Here is an 18,552-nt window from a genome sequence, read left to right as displayed (position 1 = left end):
CACATGAAACTGCTATCCTCCATGCAAAGTGGTACTTCATGCTATGAATGGCAGGATGGATCAGTAGCCCTGGCCCACCCCTTGTTTAGGAGGCAGGGGTGTCCCATGGACCACACTGTTAGTCACACCACTGACACACCTGGAGCCCCGAGATCTGACTCAAGGCCATCTGGAAGCCAGCAGGGCTGCCCATGTGGCTGCACCCAGAGACACTTGTGGTGACCCCTTGGTGCATCTTCATAGACCAGGGCATGCCCAGCTGAGTGTGTCTCACAGGTGATGGCCAGGATGGAGTCACCATTTATGGGCATGGCCATGGGTGGTGGCCAGAGCTCCTGGCACTGCCCTTTCTGTTTAGTTCTCGGGAAGTCAATGGACCCATGCAGGGGGGCTTCAATCTTAAAAGAGATGCAAAAGAAACAGGAACAATCATGCTCTTAGAGGCATGCTATGTCCTTAGAGCTTTAGCTACTACATCTTCTCTAAGCAAAAAGATCACACATTTGGAAATGAAATTTGAGGTGACCCATAAGGACAGATGGAAGAATGTAAAATTTAGCACATTGTTATTTTAATCCTAGATTCCAAACATGCAGGCATTGCATGATCTCTGCCCCTCGACATTAATGTGTGTTTCTCTGCTACAGACAATCACAAAATCAAAATACTCATCACTGAGACACTGTTTCACCTATAATTGAAAAATGATCCATCCATACATCAAAGGAACAAAACAGACATGATGTATTTGCTCATTTATACACCCAAACAAGTAAAAAGCAGTAACTTAACTCCAGCGTAGATAGATGAAAAGAAATAGATCACAAGTTGGTTTTGTCTTCCCTGCACTGGATCATTAATATTTATATGGTATTGTTTAAGTCCAGAAGTTGCAAAACAGCTTTCAGAAGCTATAATTTCCATATTAAATTATACATAAGGAGATAGAGAGTGGTGGGGCAGGAGGGGGGATGAAGGGAAGGAGGTAGAGAGGGAGGAAGGGAGAAGGGAAAAGAAGAGAGGGAGGAAAATAGAGAGAGGAGGAGGAGGAAAGAGAGAGATGAAGAATGTAAGGGAAGAAAAGGAAGGAGGAAATCTCACTTGATGACCATGGAGCTGCCATTGCACATTTTCCTGATCCAAGTTTAAATATATCCATTGCTATATTGGGCCTATCCCTCTAACAGTGTATTATAATCTATTTGTGTGCAAAGGCAACGCTATTCCTATGCCTGGTTGGTCTCTTACAGCCCCGGCAGTTCCTTCAATGCAACCTTAATTTACATGTCATTCACCTTGAAAACTGAGGTGGTCCTGGTCCTAGTCCTTCCCACCCATTCTGTCCCTTGGTAGCCTTTTCCTTCCCGCATGGTCCCATCACTCCTACACCTCCTGGGGCTGAGGCATGCTTTACCAGATCATTCTCCCCCATTCCAGCACAGATTTTAAGGCTTCAGCAGTTAACCTGCTGAACCTCTAACTATGTGCCTATCGGATAACCTGTGACTCTCAAGAAAAGCGTTAGATCTTAAGCTAATTCTGAATCTGCTAGTGACTATACATGCATTCATTGGGTGCATTCAACTTACTATAAATCAAGGGACATTTGAGAATAGTGAATCTGAGGACAAAAGAGGGATATGGCGAAGTACATAAAACATTAACTCCAAGACTTGTTAATGATTATGAATGACACCGTTCAATGTATGTGGAATATGCAGGGTCCATTTTTTTATGTAATGCACATGTTCCAAGCACACACCTTTTGGGAAACAAAAGGAATGATGAACATTTCAAAGGTCTGTCTTTGTGACAAGGTTTAGATAGGAGAACATGAAAATGCTTTGGTGAGATAAATGGTGAGAAAAGACAGGTGGCAGCTGCTGAAAACACTTAAAGCATTTTACTTCAAATGTTGGAAAAAGTCCCAGTTCAATCATCACACCAGTCTAAGGTTTACTGTAACTATGCTGCTGGCTGTCGGGAAGGCAGAGGGAGATAAACTGTTTTGGGGTTTCCTCCATCTATGCCCTGTGACCTCACAGAGCTTGACAACATGCTTGCTCATTTCCTTGTGACAAGATGTTACGGTCTAAGGAAGAGTCTATTTTAGAACATATTCACCTATAATTGTTTCCATACTATGCTTTCTGATTATTCTTCCTGTTGTTCTATTTCCAACTCTCTGGCTTAAAATGTTCTGTTAAGAGACAGACTATACTTTGCATTCAAGACTCTCTGGCCCTGCCCTGCCTTCCCAGTCTTATGTCAATCTACTTCCATTTGCAGCATAAAGCTTATATCAGTATGATTTACTTCCTCCCTGAATGACCACTCAGGCTCCTCTGTTTTTTATTTTTTTCCGCCTATGATGCATGAGGAACAAGCCAGAAGAGCCAGAAAATTAACATTTCCTGGAAGCAGCTCTAGAACTACAACTGACCACAAGCCACTCATGATGGAGCACCATGGAGGAGTGAGATCTATACTATCCCTTAGAGGTCCCTGGTGGGGTTAGTGCTAGCTGCCCACAGTCCTGCAGAGGGCACATGCAGAGCATTTGGTGACTTGATTTGATCTCATGCATGGCCAACTCTTCCCAACTCTGCCTGGACACATTTAGATGATACTACATTTATAAGCCACCTGGTTCATCTTTAGGAAATGACCAAGCAGAACACTGGTGTGCAGGTCTCTGCATCACACATAGATTCAACCAGGACTTAGTGAGTAGCTATGAAGTGCTAGACCCTGTGCTTTGTATATTCTACACAGGACGCCACTTTCTAAGAGTTTGATGAGGTGTATGTGGACTGTGTCCCATTTTCTCACACACTCTGTCAACTTAAATGGAATTGTAGTTGTTGTGATCATGCAAAGAGACAGTTCAAATTTCTATTAGCACCAGCAAGAATGGGAATTCAAGCACAGACAATCTAAATTCCTCAACCAACCTTACTTTTCTAATTAAAAAATATTCCTGTTAAAAGAGGAATACATTCTCTGTATAAACAATTAAGAAAAGAGAAAAAGGCATATTTCTGCTCCTGATAATATCACTAGAAACCCACCTGCAGACGACAACTAAAAATCATTGAAGATACCCTATATAATAAACAGGTAATATGCAAATTGACCCTCATGCTCTCACACAAGATGGCCGCCCCCATGTGGTCAAAGATGGCTGCCACAAGATGGCCGGCAGGGGAGGGTAGTTGTGGGTGAGCAGGCCAGCAGGGGAGGGCAGTTGGGGGTGAGCAGGCCTGCAGGGGAGGGCAGTTAGGGGTGACTGGGCCAGCAGGGGAGGGCAGTTAGGGGCGACTGGGCTGGCAGGGGAGCAGTTAGGTGTTGATCAGGCTGGCAGGGGAGTGGTTAGGGGGTGATCAGGATGGCAGGCAGGCGAGTGGTTGGGAGCCAGCAGTTCTGGATTGTGAGAGGGATCAGGCCTAAACTGGCAGTCAGACATCCCCTGAGGGGTCCCAGACTGGAGAGGGTGCAGGCTGGGCTGAGGGACACCTCCCCACCTCCAGGGCATGAAATTCATGCACCAGGCCTCTAGTATGAGATAATTTAAAAGCATCGAAGAGATTTAAAAAAATGAGGAACTATTAGGCCAAGACCAAGAGAGAACGAGAATCTGGAGGGTTGAGTCAGCCACAGGAATGTTTGCTGACCATAAGAGATGCCTGAGAGGGTGAGTTTTGGGTTACTTCGGGGTTCAGAGCCAATCAAAGAGGGAGATCTTGGCAAATCAGCCCCTGCCATAGAATGGAACATCAAAAAACAAAAGCATAGGATGAAGAGTGAAGCAAAAGTATATCCTCCCTCTCATGAATTACAGCCTGTCTTTGCATCAACTCAAAACATGAGCTTAGACTAAGGTGACTCTGAATTGTGCCCTGTGTTATGGCAAAAGCAAAGAAATACCCTATCTGAAGGAAGGTGACATCATCCTAATCCTCAAAATATTACCATGAATCCTTAAAAAAAAATAATTACCAGCATGCAATAATGAAAAAATCTAAGAAAATATAGCATGAGTGAGAATAAGAAAAAGAAAGTAAAAGAAAACTCAGACTCACGGGGATTCCAGATGTTGTAATCATCAGGCACAGCCTACAAAATAACTCTGCTTACTCTACTCAAGAAAACAAATAAAAACAAGTTTGAATATCTTGGCAGGTAATTGGAAATGATAAAAAATGTTATAGCAAATCAGAAAAAGAAAGAGACAAATTCTAGAACTGATAAATTTTGAAAAAAAGGATATTATAATGAAGCATCCATCTTATATAAAAACTGCTGTTTGAAGTTTTAACCCCGCTATTTTGGCTTCTGTAAACGCTTGCTTGATTAAATAATAAGGAAAATAAGACTACTCCCATTTCAGAGAGGCCGTGGGACAACTATGTCCCAGACAGAGTTGTCAGTGCTGACACCAGGCCAGGCCTTGAGATATGGTCTCATAGCCCCTTCCCAGCACATAGGCCTTCTTTCCCAGAAGGCCCGGAAGTCTCATTCCAAATATGGGAGACAAAAGAGCTAGGAAAAGTATAAATAGAAAAGGTTTCCTCCATGTGGGGGGCCCAGAATTTGAAAGGCACATTTTTCTCTGGCTCTGCCCTTAATAAAATGTAACTCCCTTTCTCTAAGCATGGCTTGGTTTTTTTCTGGTCTTCTGTAACAATAACTCAGTGAATAAGTTTATCAGAAGTTTCAATACAACTGAAGAAGAAAGTGTCAATCAGAATTCCACGCCTAGTGAAAACACCTGTAAGAATAAAAGTAATGAAAAGACATTTCCAATGACACAAAACAGAGAGAATTGCCACCAGCAGATCCATTCTAAAGAATGTTCTTTAGACAAAAGGAAAATTATTCAAGTACAAGGTCAAAGATTTAGGAAGGACCAAGGAACATAGTAAGTGGAATATGTGGGTATATACAAGTAAATATTGACAATATAGTACAACAATCACAACATTGTGTTTTTGGAGGTAGGTATATTTATCTATCCATCTATCTAGCTGTTTGTCTGTTTGTCTATCTATATATCCTTTTATTTATATCCAAAAAAGAAATAAGTAAGGCCCAAATTCATACTTTGAAAAGATTGATAAAATTATGGAAAAAATACAGCCTGCCAAAATAAAAGCTAATTAGACTCATCAATATTAAATAAATTAAATCAGTAATTAAAAATTTCCTGCAGAAAAGCTCCAGGCCCAGATAGGTCCAACCAGTGAGTGCTATCAAAAATTCAAAAAATAAATAATTTCACATTCATAAAACTGTGACAAAGCAGAAAACAAAAGGAAAGTCTTTACAAGGAGATAATACTGCTACAAACTTAAGGAAGAAATTACCAGAAAGGGTAATACAGATCAATCTCTCCCATGAACACAGATGTAAAAATCTCAAGGAACACAGAAGCACACAAATTCAACAACATATAAAAATTATGACCATGAGTCTATGAATGCAAGGTCAGTTTCACATTTTCAAATGAGTCAATGCAATTTACCACATTAAAGATGATTATAGAAAGATTTACAGATTAAAGGAAAATACTCATAATTATTTTCATTTGCACAAAAAGCTTTTGATAAATTTGACATTCATTCATAATAAACTTAAAAAAGGTACTAAAGATCCTACTTAACAATGAAAGTTGGACCTAGAGACCCAAGAGACCCTTAGAGACCAAAGACAAGATAAGGATGTCACTTACATTCAACACAGTGTTTATAAGTGCAGTAAGAAAATATAAAAAAAATGAAGGCTTAGGAATGCAAATTTAGGGAGTAAAATAATAAAGATATGAAAGGAAGTAAGTCTTATAGAAGCCATTATAGTGTGTAATGGTGGGGACATGGGTTGTGATCACCAGGGAACAAGGAAGGGTGGAGTTTGGGATCCTGAGGATATTCTATTTCTCATCTTGGATGATGGTTACTTGGCTCCATGCTCTAAAATAATTTGTCAAGCAATACAAATTTTCAAACTATGATAGGTTTGAAAATCATCTTCACATTAATTGTGCTAAAACAAACAAGCAAATACACACAAAAACACATGTGGAAAGGAGAAGAAAACCAATATTTGGGGTGATTTTCTTTCAGCCCCTTTTCCTTTTTTCTAAATTTAAGAAATATACAATAGCATATCTCATACCTGGAGAGTTCAACATTTTTTCAAATGAAGACATAAGAAGAAAATATTTAACTACTTTTCCCAACAAACAGTTGGATGCCATGGGATAATTTTTGAAGCCACAAAACTGTCTTTGCTCAAAGGAGAAATGGGAAATAACTGAAAACAATTAATTTTTCCATGAAAAGTAGTAAATGAAAACCAAGTAGCATTGAACTGAAAAAAAAAAATGTGACCATGAATAAATTGAACTAGAATCTCTAAGAGCCAAACATCCAACATCCACAGAGAGATTCTCTCAGCATCCCCGTTTCCTTTCAACCCTGCCCACCGTGGGCTTGCTGTGTGCAGTTAACCTGCTGTGTGATTCTGCAGAAGTGTAATAGCTTCGCTGACCTCCAGCTTCCCCACTTGCTGGGTTTATAGAGCCTGCCTCTCCTTCAGTGGTCCTTGTGAGGACGAAATAAAATTGACGGTAACCCTGTTCTGAAAAAGTAGCTCTGGGTGTACTTAAAGGATTTAAACATAGCACAGACCCTGATTTGAACAGGATCTAAATGGTGATAATTTAGTACCACACTTAACAGGCCTGCTGTGATAATTAGGTGCATGCAATGCACTGGTACATAGCCTAGTTAATATTCATAGCAACATTCTAGTTCCATGGATGTATGAAGGGGCTTCACCCGACCCCCTGCAGTACTGTTTGCCAAAGGCCTGAGGTAGGGGTACTGCCCTTGCCCAGTGCCGGAGGCCAATCATTCTACCACTGATGGAAGGATGTGAACAGGAAACTGGGAAGGCTGGTCAACAACCTTAATTGTTTTGATCACTCACTGTTTAGTTGAAACATTGTTAGCTGAAGCAGCATCCACCTCTGTCTGTTTCTCCTATGTAAATTTCTGTTATTGGAATTTCCTGCCTAAAGGTTATGGGCATATCCCATAGTCTCAATAAAAGGGATTGCAAGGCCAGAGCAAAGGGTAGTCCTTCCACTAGAGTTGGGCTCCCGCCTGGCCCCCAATATTTCCAAATTAATACTTTTCCAAGTCTCTTTTCATTTGTGTGCGGCCTTCTCCAGAACCCGAACCCTGAACTGGAACCCTGAACCACGCGGGACGTGAAAGGGGTTCCCACAGCCCAGCAGGACACTGTGGATCTCAGCAGCCCAAACAGGGTTGTCCTGGGAAGGATTACCCTCTCTAATGCGGGGTCCAGTGTGGTTGACACAGTTTAAATTTTGAAAAAATGCTGAATGTCAGCTTATTATATCACCTAGTTTAGTTTCGCTGTCAGGCGCGGTCCAGAGCAGAATGAGTCTACATGCTAAATTTTCTTTTTAAATATATATATCGATTTCAGAGAGGAAGGGAGAGGGAGAGAGGGGCAGAAACATTAATGATGAGATAGAATCATTGATGGGCTACCTCCTGCACTCTCCCCACTGGGGATCAAGCCCGCAACCCAGGCATGGGCCCTGACGGGGAATGGAACCGTGACCTCCTAGTTCATAGGTCGAAGTTCAATCACTGAGCCAAGCCAGCCGGCTACATGCTACATTTTTAACAGCCCAGCAACCTCAGAGAAGGGGGGCTCACTAGGGGGACTGAGGGGCTGCCTCAGGTTGCTGGATGCCCAGGAAACTCTAGCCCAGCCCTTTTGCCTCCAGGAGGAGGGACATCAGACACATCTTCTGTGCCTCTGAGTCATTAAGCCTCAGGCCTCTCAGGCTCATCCCTGCCTACTCTGCCCCAGGCCTCTCCTTCCTGACAAACCCAGGCAGGCCATGCCACTCCACCTGGGTGGGACTGTGGGGGCTGGACAAAGAACCCCCTCTCCTGAATCCCTCCACTGCTCCAAAAGGTCCCCTGTGGTGAGCAGCCAGCTCCCTCCCCTGGGAAGTGTTGACCAGTCTGGTAAGGCACCTGCTTGTTTTTCTTTCCTTCCTTCCCTACCTTGTTTCCATTTGCCCTCACTTTTGTGGGCTTGAGATTTTACCTCCAAATAAAGCATTAGCACCCTAGCTTGCTGTGGGGTCTGAGTCTTAGGGAGCCCGGGGCAAGGCCAGGAGGATGGCAGGCATTTCTGCTTAGTGCTCATGGGCCACCCAGTTGTGGGGTTTGGTGTCTCTCAGGGCCCCTAGGAGAAGCAGGGGCCTTCGTCCAGCTTGGATGGGCCAGCCCTCCCTCAGTCACTCTGTTAAGAGCACTCCCTCCCCCAGTGTCTGCATCCCGTGGAGAATAAGCAAAAATCGATACCATGGAGAAAACACTACACTCTGTAATAACTGCAGCTCTTTCTGAAACAGACATAAAATGGAATGAGACAGTCCCTAAAGAGGTAAACTATGTCCTGAAATATTAGGACAGGAACAAGGAGAAGCACATGCAGCCCATAACACAGAGCCATAATCCCTACTGCACACACGATTTCTTTCCCCCAACCTGCACGTTTATGTGCAGATAGATGCACAGTGGTCATGACATCATCATCTGTCTCCAAATGCATTCTGGAAGAAGGCTGTGAGAAGGCCTTGGGTAATGGGCTAGGGTAAGAAAGGACGGAGAAAGAAATTCAGGGGCAATCTTTCTCCTGATCCCCCATGAAGAAAATGATCCCATTGCCTTCAGCACACCTGAAACACGGCATGTACTCCTCTGTGGTACCCTGAAGCTCTCTGCACCCCAGCAACAAGGGCTGGTGTCCCTTTGCACCCTGCACAGTCTGCAACATTTGTGGCAACAAGTGACACCGTGCGGTTTGCATAGAGACAAAGCATGTAAATAAGATGTCCCACTGATGGCCACTGAATGGGGCTGCAGGGCAGGGCGAGGACTCAGAAAGTCGCCCCGCCAGAAGGTGACTGCTGAACCATTCTGACTGTGAGGGGAAGGGGCAGGTAGTGCCAGGACCCAGAAATGACACGTAGGTAAAACACGTGTGTGGGGAGTGTCAAGAAGCAAATGGCATGAAGAAAATTCCGTATTTAATCATCTCTTTGAAGAGCTCTTGGCAAATTACACACACACACACACACACACACACACACACACACACACACACACACAAATAAACATAAAACATCTGACTTACTGCAGTTGCAGGAGGTCAGAAGTCTAGGCAATGAGCAGACGTCCCCAATAGTTCCCTGTTCTCTATTTTCCAATCATCTTACCAACCTCACATTCTTCCAAGGGCAAATCAACATGTTCTTTTGATAGTAGAAACTGAAATATGGAGGAAGTCTTCTAAGTCCTCATGACCTTCCTGGTTTGTTTATTTTTGTAACACCAACAGCATGGTGGCTCAAGAACCAATTATGAAAAAGAAATCCAACAAACAGCATTCTTTGGTAGGCTAACAGAAACCAGGCCCTCGCTCTCCTTGAGAGGCACATGTCTTGACAGTGATTATAGAAGTTTGGGCTCTTTCTGAGAAATGGACTGAAAACACCGAGAAGAATCCTAGGAGCCAGCCATAAGCGATTGGTATTAACATCTGGAGTAAAGATTCAGGAGGCAAACATTTACTTCCCTTTGGAACAGCGGTGGTGTCCCTCGTGCACTCTACCAGGGCTTACCTGATGACAGGTTTCACAGCCCAAATCCCATAATTGTTCCCCTCCACCTTCGCAGAAGTTGCAGAGTTGCTTATTGAGAGAGGAAAAGGCACAGCCTGCAACGAACTTGACTTATATACCTGCTCTGCTGGAGAAAGTCAAATTCAGGAGAAATAGTAGTGTTAGTTTATATCATTAATCAGGATTGCCTGTTTCTCCTCCATGATTTAACAGTATACCATCCTGATGGATTCTGATGGGGGAAGGATAGACAGATCCCTGGGAAATGTGGTCAAGGTTCTTATCTCACTGAGAAACAAGGGAAATGACTCTGGACTTAATATGTTTCCTCTCTATTTGGGGATTTGTAAGTCTAAACGAGGCCTATGATTTCCTTTAACACTATTTGGGTAGAATCCATCCCCAAGTACTTAATTCACTGAGTACCAACCCGTAAGTGGGCAATGATGCTGGGGCTCTACCCCCTGGAATGTGACCTGGGACTGGCTGGTCACTTCTCAGGGCCCATTCCCCTGCCTGAGAGGAACACTGCCCTCAGGCCTGCTGCAGCGTGAGTGCGGGGAGGTGTGTACTCATGGCCAGCATGGTGCCTGGAGCCGCAAATGCTTGGTGCACAGGGGGCTTATTATCAGAACCCCATTGCCCTCATGTTCTCCCTTTCCTCTTTGCTCCGATGTCATGGCTGGCATCATAACCGGTCCTTTGCCCACATCCCTGAGTTCCTGCAGCTCGTGCTTGTGGTCTTCCTCAGGCAGGTGGGCAGCCCCGGTGCACTCCTTCTCTGCCCTCGCTCCAGCTGCATGTGCACTCAAAAATGTGGCGAAGGAGCCCTTGGTGAGGACCAGGCTGCCAAGGCCCTGCACCTCTACCAGGGGCCACAGTCCTGCCATGCTCTCTCTGAGCCCCTGGTGCAGCCTCATCACTCTCCCTTCCTCCCCAGATTTCAACACCTGCTCCTCCAGCCCAGCTTCCTAGCAGCTCTCACCCACCTCCTGCCACTCTGCATGAACTCACAAGCTCCACTTCTCACTCCCCCATCTGCTCCAGAACATCTCTCCAAACACTCTTTCACCAGCCCCCCCTTGACAACATCAATTTTCTCTCTTTGTTGGATTATGTTCATGAGCATTAAAATATGTGACAATTTCTCCCACTTAAAGAAATGCTCTTGACATCACTTTTCCTGTTAGTGATGACCCAATTCTCTCTGTTTACAACAAAATTCTTCAAAAGAGATAACTCGATGTACCATACCCAATTGGTCATTTCCCATAATGTTTTAAAAAACTTTCAAAAGTATAACATACCTAAAGAAAAGTGCACAAATCATAAGAGTAAAGCTCAGTAAGTGGAAACTAGTTCACTTATGAGTATGGTGGCAAGTGTGCAGCCAGCACCCAGAAATCCCTCTTGTGCACTCTGCCCAGTGCCCCGTTCTAGCTCCCAGCAGCAGGGCACGGGGTTGCCTGATCTTTTCCTCCTGATCTCTCTTGAGTCCCCACCACTGGGCTTTCACTTCCAGCCTCCTGAGACTGCGCTTGTCAGTGTTGCCGCTGGCATCATTGCTGAGAGCTTAATGCTCCGACCTGGTCTTATATGCCTATCCTCAGCCTAGATTTCTTCCTTGAACCCCCAAAATGTTCACACCCAGCTGCCTGCAGGTGCCTCTACCTGTATGCTCACAGGCATTTCAAACCTTCCAGAGGAAAAGGATCAAAGCCCAGCTCACCTGCTCCTTCGGCACCTACACCCCCAGCCAGTGGAGACTCCATCTTCTAGTCGTTCTGTTCTCTCCTCCGTGCGCACCCATAACAGACATCTCGTGGCTATCCTTCCGCAGTCCATCTGTCCCCCACTGTTCACTAAATCCCCATCAGGACCGCAGTGCAGACCACCGCTGCCTCTTCTGGATGGGAGCCCTGTTTCCACCTTGCCCTCCACAGGCTCCCCCGAGCGGGTGCTGATGGTGTCTGTCCCCTGGGCAAACACCCCATGACATCTCACCCCAAAGAAAAGGCCCAAGTCAATGTTACAGCCTAAAAGGCCTTGTGGGTCTGACCCCACACACCCCAGTCTTGTTACTTCTCTTGCCTCACTCCCTATTTCCAACCCAAAGGGCACCTGCCTCAGCCACAGGGCCCCCACGTCATTCTCAAACACCTGGCATGTGCCTACCTCAGGGCTTTTGCACTGGCTGTCCCTCTGCCTGAAAAGCTCCTCCTCAAGAGATCCGCATGGCTCAGCCTGGAGCTTTATGGTGAAATGCTATCCTCTAAGAAAGCCATCCCATGATCACCCTTTTAAAAAATGTATAACCCATAAAAAAATGTATACCCCATATCCATTTCTTCTCCTTTATAACTTATCACTGTTAGGCCCTCTAGGACTTTTGTTTGTTCCCTGCCTCTCAGCACTAGAACGTCAGCTCTGTGAAGCTGGGTTCTGTTTCATTCACTGCTATATCCCTGCGCTCAGAACAGGGCCTGATGCAGAGTAGGCGCTAAGTAAATGCTGGATTTCAAAGACATAGTTCCTGGCTGGGCTGGACTCTCATTCTAAGTTTTAAAGAGATTAAATTTAAAGAGATTCCTTCTTCCCTAATTTATTCAATTCCCTTTGTTGGTGCCATTCATAAATTCATAATCTGATTTTTAATACCCTTTCCTCATTTAATTATTGTTATAATGTTGCAGTTAGCAAAGGAAAGAAACCTTTTATGAAATAAAATGCTCAAATGTAGAAGCCACCTGCAGCAGGTGCTGGGCATGGAATCGTCTGGCCTGCCCCCTGCCCAGTTCCAGACCCATGGCCTCATGGGGGAGGGTCTCCAGCTTCAGGCTCCAGCTGGCACCTGCCACGGGAGTGAGTAAGGAGCCCTGTTTAGAACGGGCTTCTCTTCCTCACTGCACCACCCTCCAGGCAGAGTGGGGGCCTGTATTTAGAAGCCAGTATCGTGCTTCTATTTTTGTTTTCAAACAGATAAGAAGGTCAAAGTTTTACGGCAAAAAATATCATTTTAAGGTGTAGAAATAGCTCTGTTTGCACCAACTATCAATACTCGCTACCTCTCTGATTTTTATAAATTGTTTAATCCCTTGAAACCAGTTTTTTCATCCATAAAATGGGGATAATTTCCCACCTTTCAGACTCATTGCAAAGATTAAACAAGTGTGCATATTAATTAACTCACAGAAGTTGCTCAGCAAATTATGGATTCCGTTCTATCCCCCACGTCATTCAGCAGCATCCATTCCTAGATATCCTACCAAAACTGCACACAACACTTTCCTCTTTATAAAGTGGTTTAGGAAGATTGTGCGCACTGGGAGCTGAATCGGTTAACACTGTTGGCGTAAAATGATGTCTTGGATAAATGCTACACTCACCCTCCTCCACAGGCCTCCATGCTGATTTCTTCATCACAGTCAGGCCCAAGCAGCTGCCTTTTCCAGGGATGGCTCTGAGCCAGGCATCCTGGCAGCCCCAGCCCCTTGCCAGCCAGCTCAGGCCTTAGGACACCTTCCACTCCCTGAACCTTGCTTCCAAAACCACAGAGTGATGCTATGGCAGTGCCACATCACAAGCTTGCTATGAGATCATGCATGGGCAACAGCTACTTAAACTGAAGCAGCATCAGAACCAGTGGGAGGGCTTGTTCAAATGCAGGTTTTTGGACCCACCCCAGAGGCTCTGATTGAGCAGATCTGTGGTGGGGCCAGACAAGGTGCATGTCCAATTGTGCGAGGGATGCTGATGCTGTTGGTCAGGACCACACCCTGAGTAGCAGGTGCAAAGTATTTAACGTGGGACCAACACTTAAGTGGATCAACATGTTCCCCACTTTATAAGCACTTTTATTGCTTCCATTACTACTACAACACCTTTCTCAATTATAAAGTCTGTTGGAGAAAAGACCCTAAGTCATCTTTTCCTAGGAGTCTCTTCATCCAGGGCCCCACATGTGGACCGACAGTTTGGATTTTCAGGAGAGCATGCTCAGCACCTGCTGCTTTCCCTGGTACCTGTGGGGACTTCCTCTCTAACTTCACTTCCTGAACACCTGGTGAGCTCCATGCCATACGTTATTTTAACACCACTTTATGGATGAAGAAGGCGTGAAGTTGCCTACGGATCTAGGCCCAGGTGAAATAGAACAGAACAAACACCACCCTGGGTTTTGTGAGTCCAGGGAGCCTGTGGATTTGTCTCACCACTGTCTCCTGTCATCCAACCACTGAGATACTGGTTTGGTTTTTTTTTTTTTTTTTTAATTTTTTTTTTATATATTTTTATTGATATTTCACAGAGAGGAAGAGAGAGGGATAGAGAGCTAGAAACATCGATGAGAGAGAAGCATCGATCAGCTGCCTCCTGCACACCTCCCACTGGGGATGTGCCCGCAACCAAGGTACATGCCCTTGACCGGAATCGAACCCGGGACCTTTCAGTCCGCAGGCCGACGCTCTATCCACTGAGCCAAACCGGTTTCGGCGTGGTTTGGTTTTTTTAAAATGGCCCTGCATGTCCCTTTGACCTCACTGAGTGGTTATTTAACAAAGTGCAAACACCATCTAATTGTCAGTGATACAGTGAACTATGATCTGTGATAAATGAAGAAAAACTGCCGTCACACCGGTGTCAAAGATTTCCTTGTAAACAGCGTTGGGACTTGGGGAGCTTTGGCTTCATCAATTTCCATTTGCTCTATTCTGACATCACCACTCCAGCCCCCGGCACCTCTGGGCAGCAGGAGGCAGTGGTGGCAATTGCAAAGGACCCTGTAGAGATGGCTCTGGGTTCTCCTCTCTCCGGTGCCCTCCTCTCTCCAGAACTCCCAGACGCCTTGCCCGAGAAAGCGCTGATTAATGTGGTGTAATGACGCTCAGAGTGTCTGTTCATTGCAGGTGCACACTCTCCCTGGGGCAGCTGCGCACTCCCCTTGAATGCCTGCAGAAGATTGTGTGCCTGCAGACAGGCTGGAGAAGCACAAGCAGCATGCCCACAGCCTTGTGGGTGTGCTAAAGCCTGTGTGTTGGGGGGTCGCCCCCTGGTCTGCAACCGAGCCCAGAACCACGCAGTGTGGACGGTGATTGAGAGCTGCAGGGGCCTGGTCAGCCTGGCCATTCCCAGGTGGACAAATCTGGCTACAGACTCTGTAGAGGGCACTTACCTCCAGAGATTTCTTCTCCGCTTTGGTTCCACTAAAGGGAAATCCATCCTCAGAGCAAAATGAAAAGGACTGAAAGCCTGGGACCTCTTCTTATCCCCACAGTGAAAGCAAGCCCTAGACTCCCAGACCCTCACCTTCCCCTCGGAGAAATGTGACCAGAGGCCTCCATGGAAACGGCATTTCACACTCACTGTTGAACAAATAATCAGAATCCTCTTTATCATCAAAGGTATGAAATGTCATGACTGGTCAGACCCAAGTCGAAGAGGTTTCTACAATATGAAGAATAAAATTACTTTCTGAGAAAGAGACTCTAAATGCTCATCTCTGGAATTGTGGTCTTGGTATTAGAAGTGCACTCTTTTAGACAAAGACCCTATGCACAACCTGCCCTGCATCTGGAGACAGGGCTTCACCAGGACACGGGGAGCAGCCAAGACAAGGGACAGCCTCTCTGTCCGGCCTCACAGGCAACCTTTCCTGTGCCCTCCCCATTTCCCCAGGGCACCCTCCCACTAGGTGCCTCCAGATGCATTTATGCATGTCCACTTCCGTCTCCTGAAACAGGTAACAACTGTCCTAGTAGAATCCAAGGTAAGAAGTCAATCAGAGCTCTGCTGTGGATGGCACCTCCTGCTGGGGGCTAGGTCAAGGCTTTCCCCAGGAGGCTGGGAGTGACCTGCTACATTTAACCTCACATGTGGCAGGACTGGGATGCAGGAGAGATTCAGTTCATGGGAAAAGCCAGAAGTCCCACAATGTGTGAGAAGCCATTTATTTCTCTTGGCTCCATCCTGACCTTCCCTATTGGAGTGAAGCTGCTCTTGTCACTGCAGCACCGTAACCAGGTTGGGTGCAGTGTACACAGACATGGGTAAGCTCTTCTCCTCTGGGATCTTCTTCCAGCAGGTTCTGCACACGAAGCATGTCTGTCCATAAGCCTTTCTCTAGGTCCCAGCCTGTGTCCCAGTCCTCAGCATACACAAGACCTACATTTTCTCCTTGAAGTCTAGGCACACCTGGGCCTTGCTCCACCCAGAGACTCCCAGGCCCCTCCCAAACCTGGCAGTCTTGTTTTCCAGCCAATGCGTGTGCCTCCAAAGAAGGGGGGCCTATGGCATTCTTGGACAAACTCACACAAGAGATGTTCAGGTCGACCCTCCTGGCCATCGATGGACATAGAGCAACTGCTCAGCCCCATGTCAGCCGTGTAGGACTTTCCCATCACCCTCCCCACCCATTACCCTCCAGAACCAGGACCACAGGGCAGCCTTGAGCAGGGCTCCACCTTGTCCCTCAGCTCTTTCACCCCTGCCCTGAAGGGCCTCCGAGTGCCCTTGCTAAGAGGTGCGTGCACTCAGGAGTACCACCACCTGTCAGCTCACTGTTCTCCCCTGTGTGGTGTCAGGAAAGCGGGGGCCAGGGGTAAAATAAAGGGCATAATGGGACTCTTGTCACAAGGCAAACAAAAACCAAATCAACACTGAAACTAGCAAGAAGCAGTGAGAGGCCACTGCGGGGCTTGGCCAAGGAATCGGTTTTTAAGCCAAGAGAAATAAATATTTCAAACAAAAGACCTGTTAGAATCAGTGTTTGCTGCCTCAGTCCCAGAACCTAGCAGCTGGAGAGGGAAGCCCAGGGCTGAGGGGCGTCCCAGGAGCCAGGAGTGCAGCGCCATGCTCTCCGGCCAGCCCAGCAGCTGCCTTCCTCTCTGCTGGGTGGGATGGTGTTGCTAGAACCTTGTGTTTCAATGGGCAAGTAAAAATGTCTTCCTTAGATTAATAAAAATGGGAAGGTAGGTTATTTTTGTAAGAATGCTTTTCATTTGCTAGAGGAAATCTTTCAAAGACTGGGTTCCATGAAGGCATAGCAAGGAGGATGCTCTGCCGTGAAAGAGGGCTACACACCGAACCCTTCCAAAGCCTTCACACTGGCCACCCACCAAGATACACAATTTCCTCTGGCAGAACATTGACTGGGGGTGAGTATACATAGGCTGCTGTGCAACTAGAATCTATTTTATCGAATGGCCCTTTCACAAAGAAAACGCACCCCCTTTGAGTCCATTATCAGTTGGTTAGATGTCCTCACCCTGGGCACAGTGCTCTCCAGCACTGGGTCAATGCCGCTGCTGAAGCCCAAGTGCCCGCGTGAAGGCCAAGCTCCCCAACTTATCTGCTTTTCCCCAGCGGACACCTGTTTCTGTTATTCAGCCCTTTCCCAGAAGACTGCCCACCTTACCTTGGGGAGCCATGGGGGTAGTCCCAGGACAACTATTGAGGTGAGTGGCCCTGATCCCTGAGCTTACTGTGGCACCCCGACTTACCCAGGCATGTTCTCCAGCCATAAAGTAAAGAGTCCTCTGGTGGCATGAGTAGAATGTCTTTTCTGACTCTCCTCCTTACTGCTGGGTGTGCTGGGTGTGTGTGGCCTTACCTCGTGGGACAGGTAGAAGGCTGCAATGCCCAAAGGCCAGAAGCAGCAGAGCATGGAAAAGACGCTGAGACCCAGGTGGTCTCGGGGAGGCATCATGAGAAAGTTGTCCTCGCTCTCCGTATCACTGGAGTAGTTGCTCTGCAAGAGAGAAAGGGGGGATGAAGCAGGAGAAGAGGGTTAATAAAGGAACCACTCTGCAATGCCCTCTGAATCTGGAGGTGGAGCCTGGCCCCTGGGAAGGTCACTGTTGTTATTGTCTGCAAGTACTTCCCCTCAAAAGGAAGTGCGCAACCGAGGGAACTCTTACCAAGAACAGGAGGAGAAAAATTCCAGGCACAGGGTTTTGGGTCATTCCATTGATGAAAAAACCCTATAGGAGTCAATTACTCACAGATTTTTGGGATGAGGGCTGGGCAGTGGGTGTAAAGGTCTACTCTACAGAAGATAGAACTGGATGCTCTCAGAAGGACACATTCAGTGGATTCCACTCTTTATTCTGACACAGGGGGATTTCTATTTATTTATTTATTTATTTATTTATTTATTTATTTATTTTATTCACTAGTGGTCCGGTGCACGAAATTCATGCACATTAAAAGGGAATTCATTAGAGGAAATATTTTAATATTGCTATTTGCCCTTTCTCTATAATAGAAGTGTCCAGCCAGTCCCACCCCCGTCAAGCCCTGCCAGGTGGGGGACACAGCCTCACGTCCTGGCACCAGAGCAGGGGGCGCAGCCTCAGGTCCCCCGGCCCTGGCCCGAGCCACGCAGCCTCACCCAGACCTGCCGCACTGTGAGACCCCAGACCTGCAGCTCTGCAGGACCCATTAATGCACCTCCTGGTGCCTGGTCGTTTGGTCGTTACGGATAAAAATAAAGTCATGCATTTAAGCATGCACATTCATTTTCAATGCCTGATTTGTCTATGTTCTCTAAATTGCAAAATAAATAAGATCTTCACTCAGATAGCATCATAATGCCAAGTTCTTTATATAATGACACATACCATTCTCTCCACTCAGTTTGCTCCATTTGAATGGATTAAATGTATGTGACTCATATGAAAGGCACTGCTGCTTGCTCTTAATAGAGGAAGCATTAGCTCATTACTTAATGCCATAAAGTGGTTTAAATGGCATATACTGACTTGAAGAACAGAAGGAAAAATATCTACAAAAACCAAAACAAAAAACAACGTTCAGTGCTGTGA

The 18,552-nt window shown here is 46.1% G+C and overlaps 1 protein-coding gene across 6 annotated transcripts in view; it reads right to left on the bottom strand.

Moving 5' to 3' along the window:
• The window catches only part of SYNDIG1 (synapse differentiation inducing 1), a 158,448-nt gene that overhangs the window by 35,894 nt on the left and 104,002 nt on the right, over nt 1-18,552 (bottom strand). For all 6 annotated transcript variants that reach the window (XM_080683899.1, XM_080683901.1, XM_080683900.1 and 3 more), the window contains one exon: nt 17,340-17,477. In XM_080683899.1, coding sequence (XP_080540025.1) covers nt 17,340-17,477 — 138 coding nt within the window. The remainder of the gene's footprint in view (nt 1-17,339; nt 17,478-18,552) is intronic.

Source organism: Plecotus auritus, assembly GCF_963455305.1.
Source record: "Plecotus auritus genome assembly, chromosome: 8".
In the NCBI taxonomy this organism is placed as follows: Eukaryota; Metazoa; Chordata; class Mammalia; order Chiroptera; family Vespertilionidae; genus Plecotus; species Plecotus auritus.
This window is presented reverse-complemented; position numbering and strand designations above follow the sequence as displayed.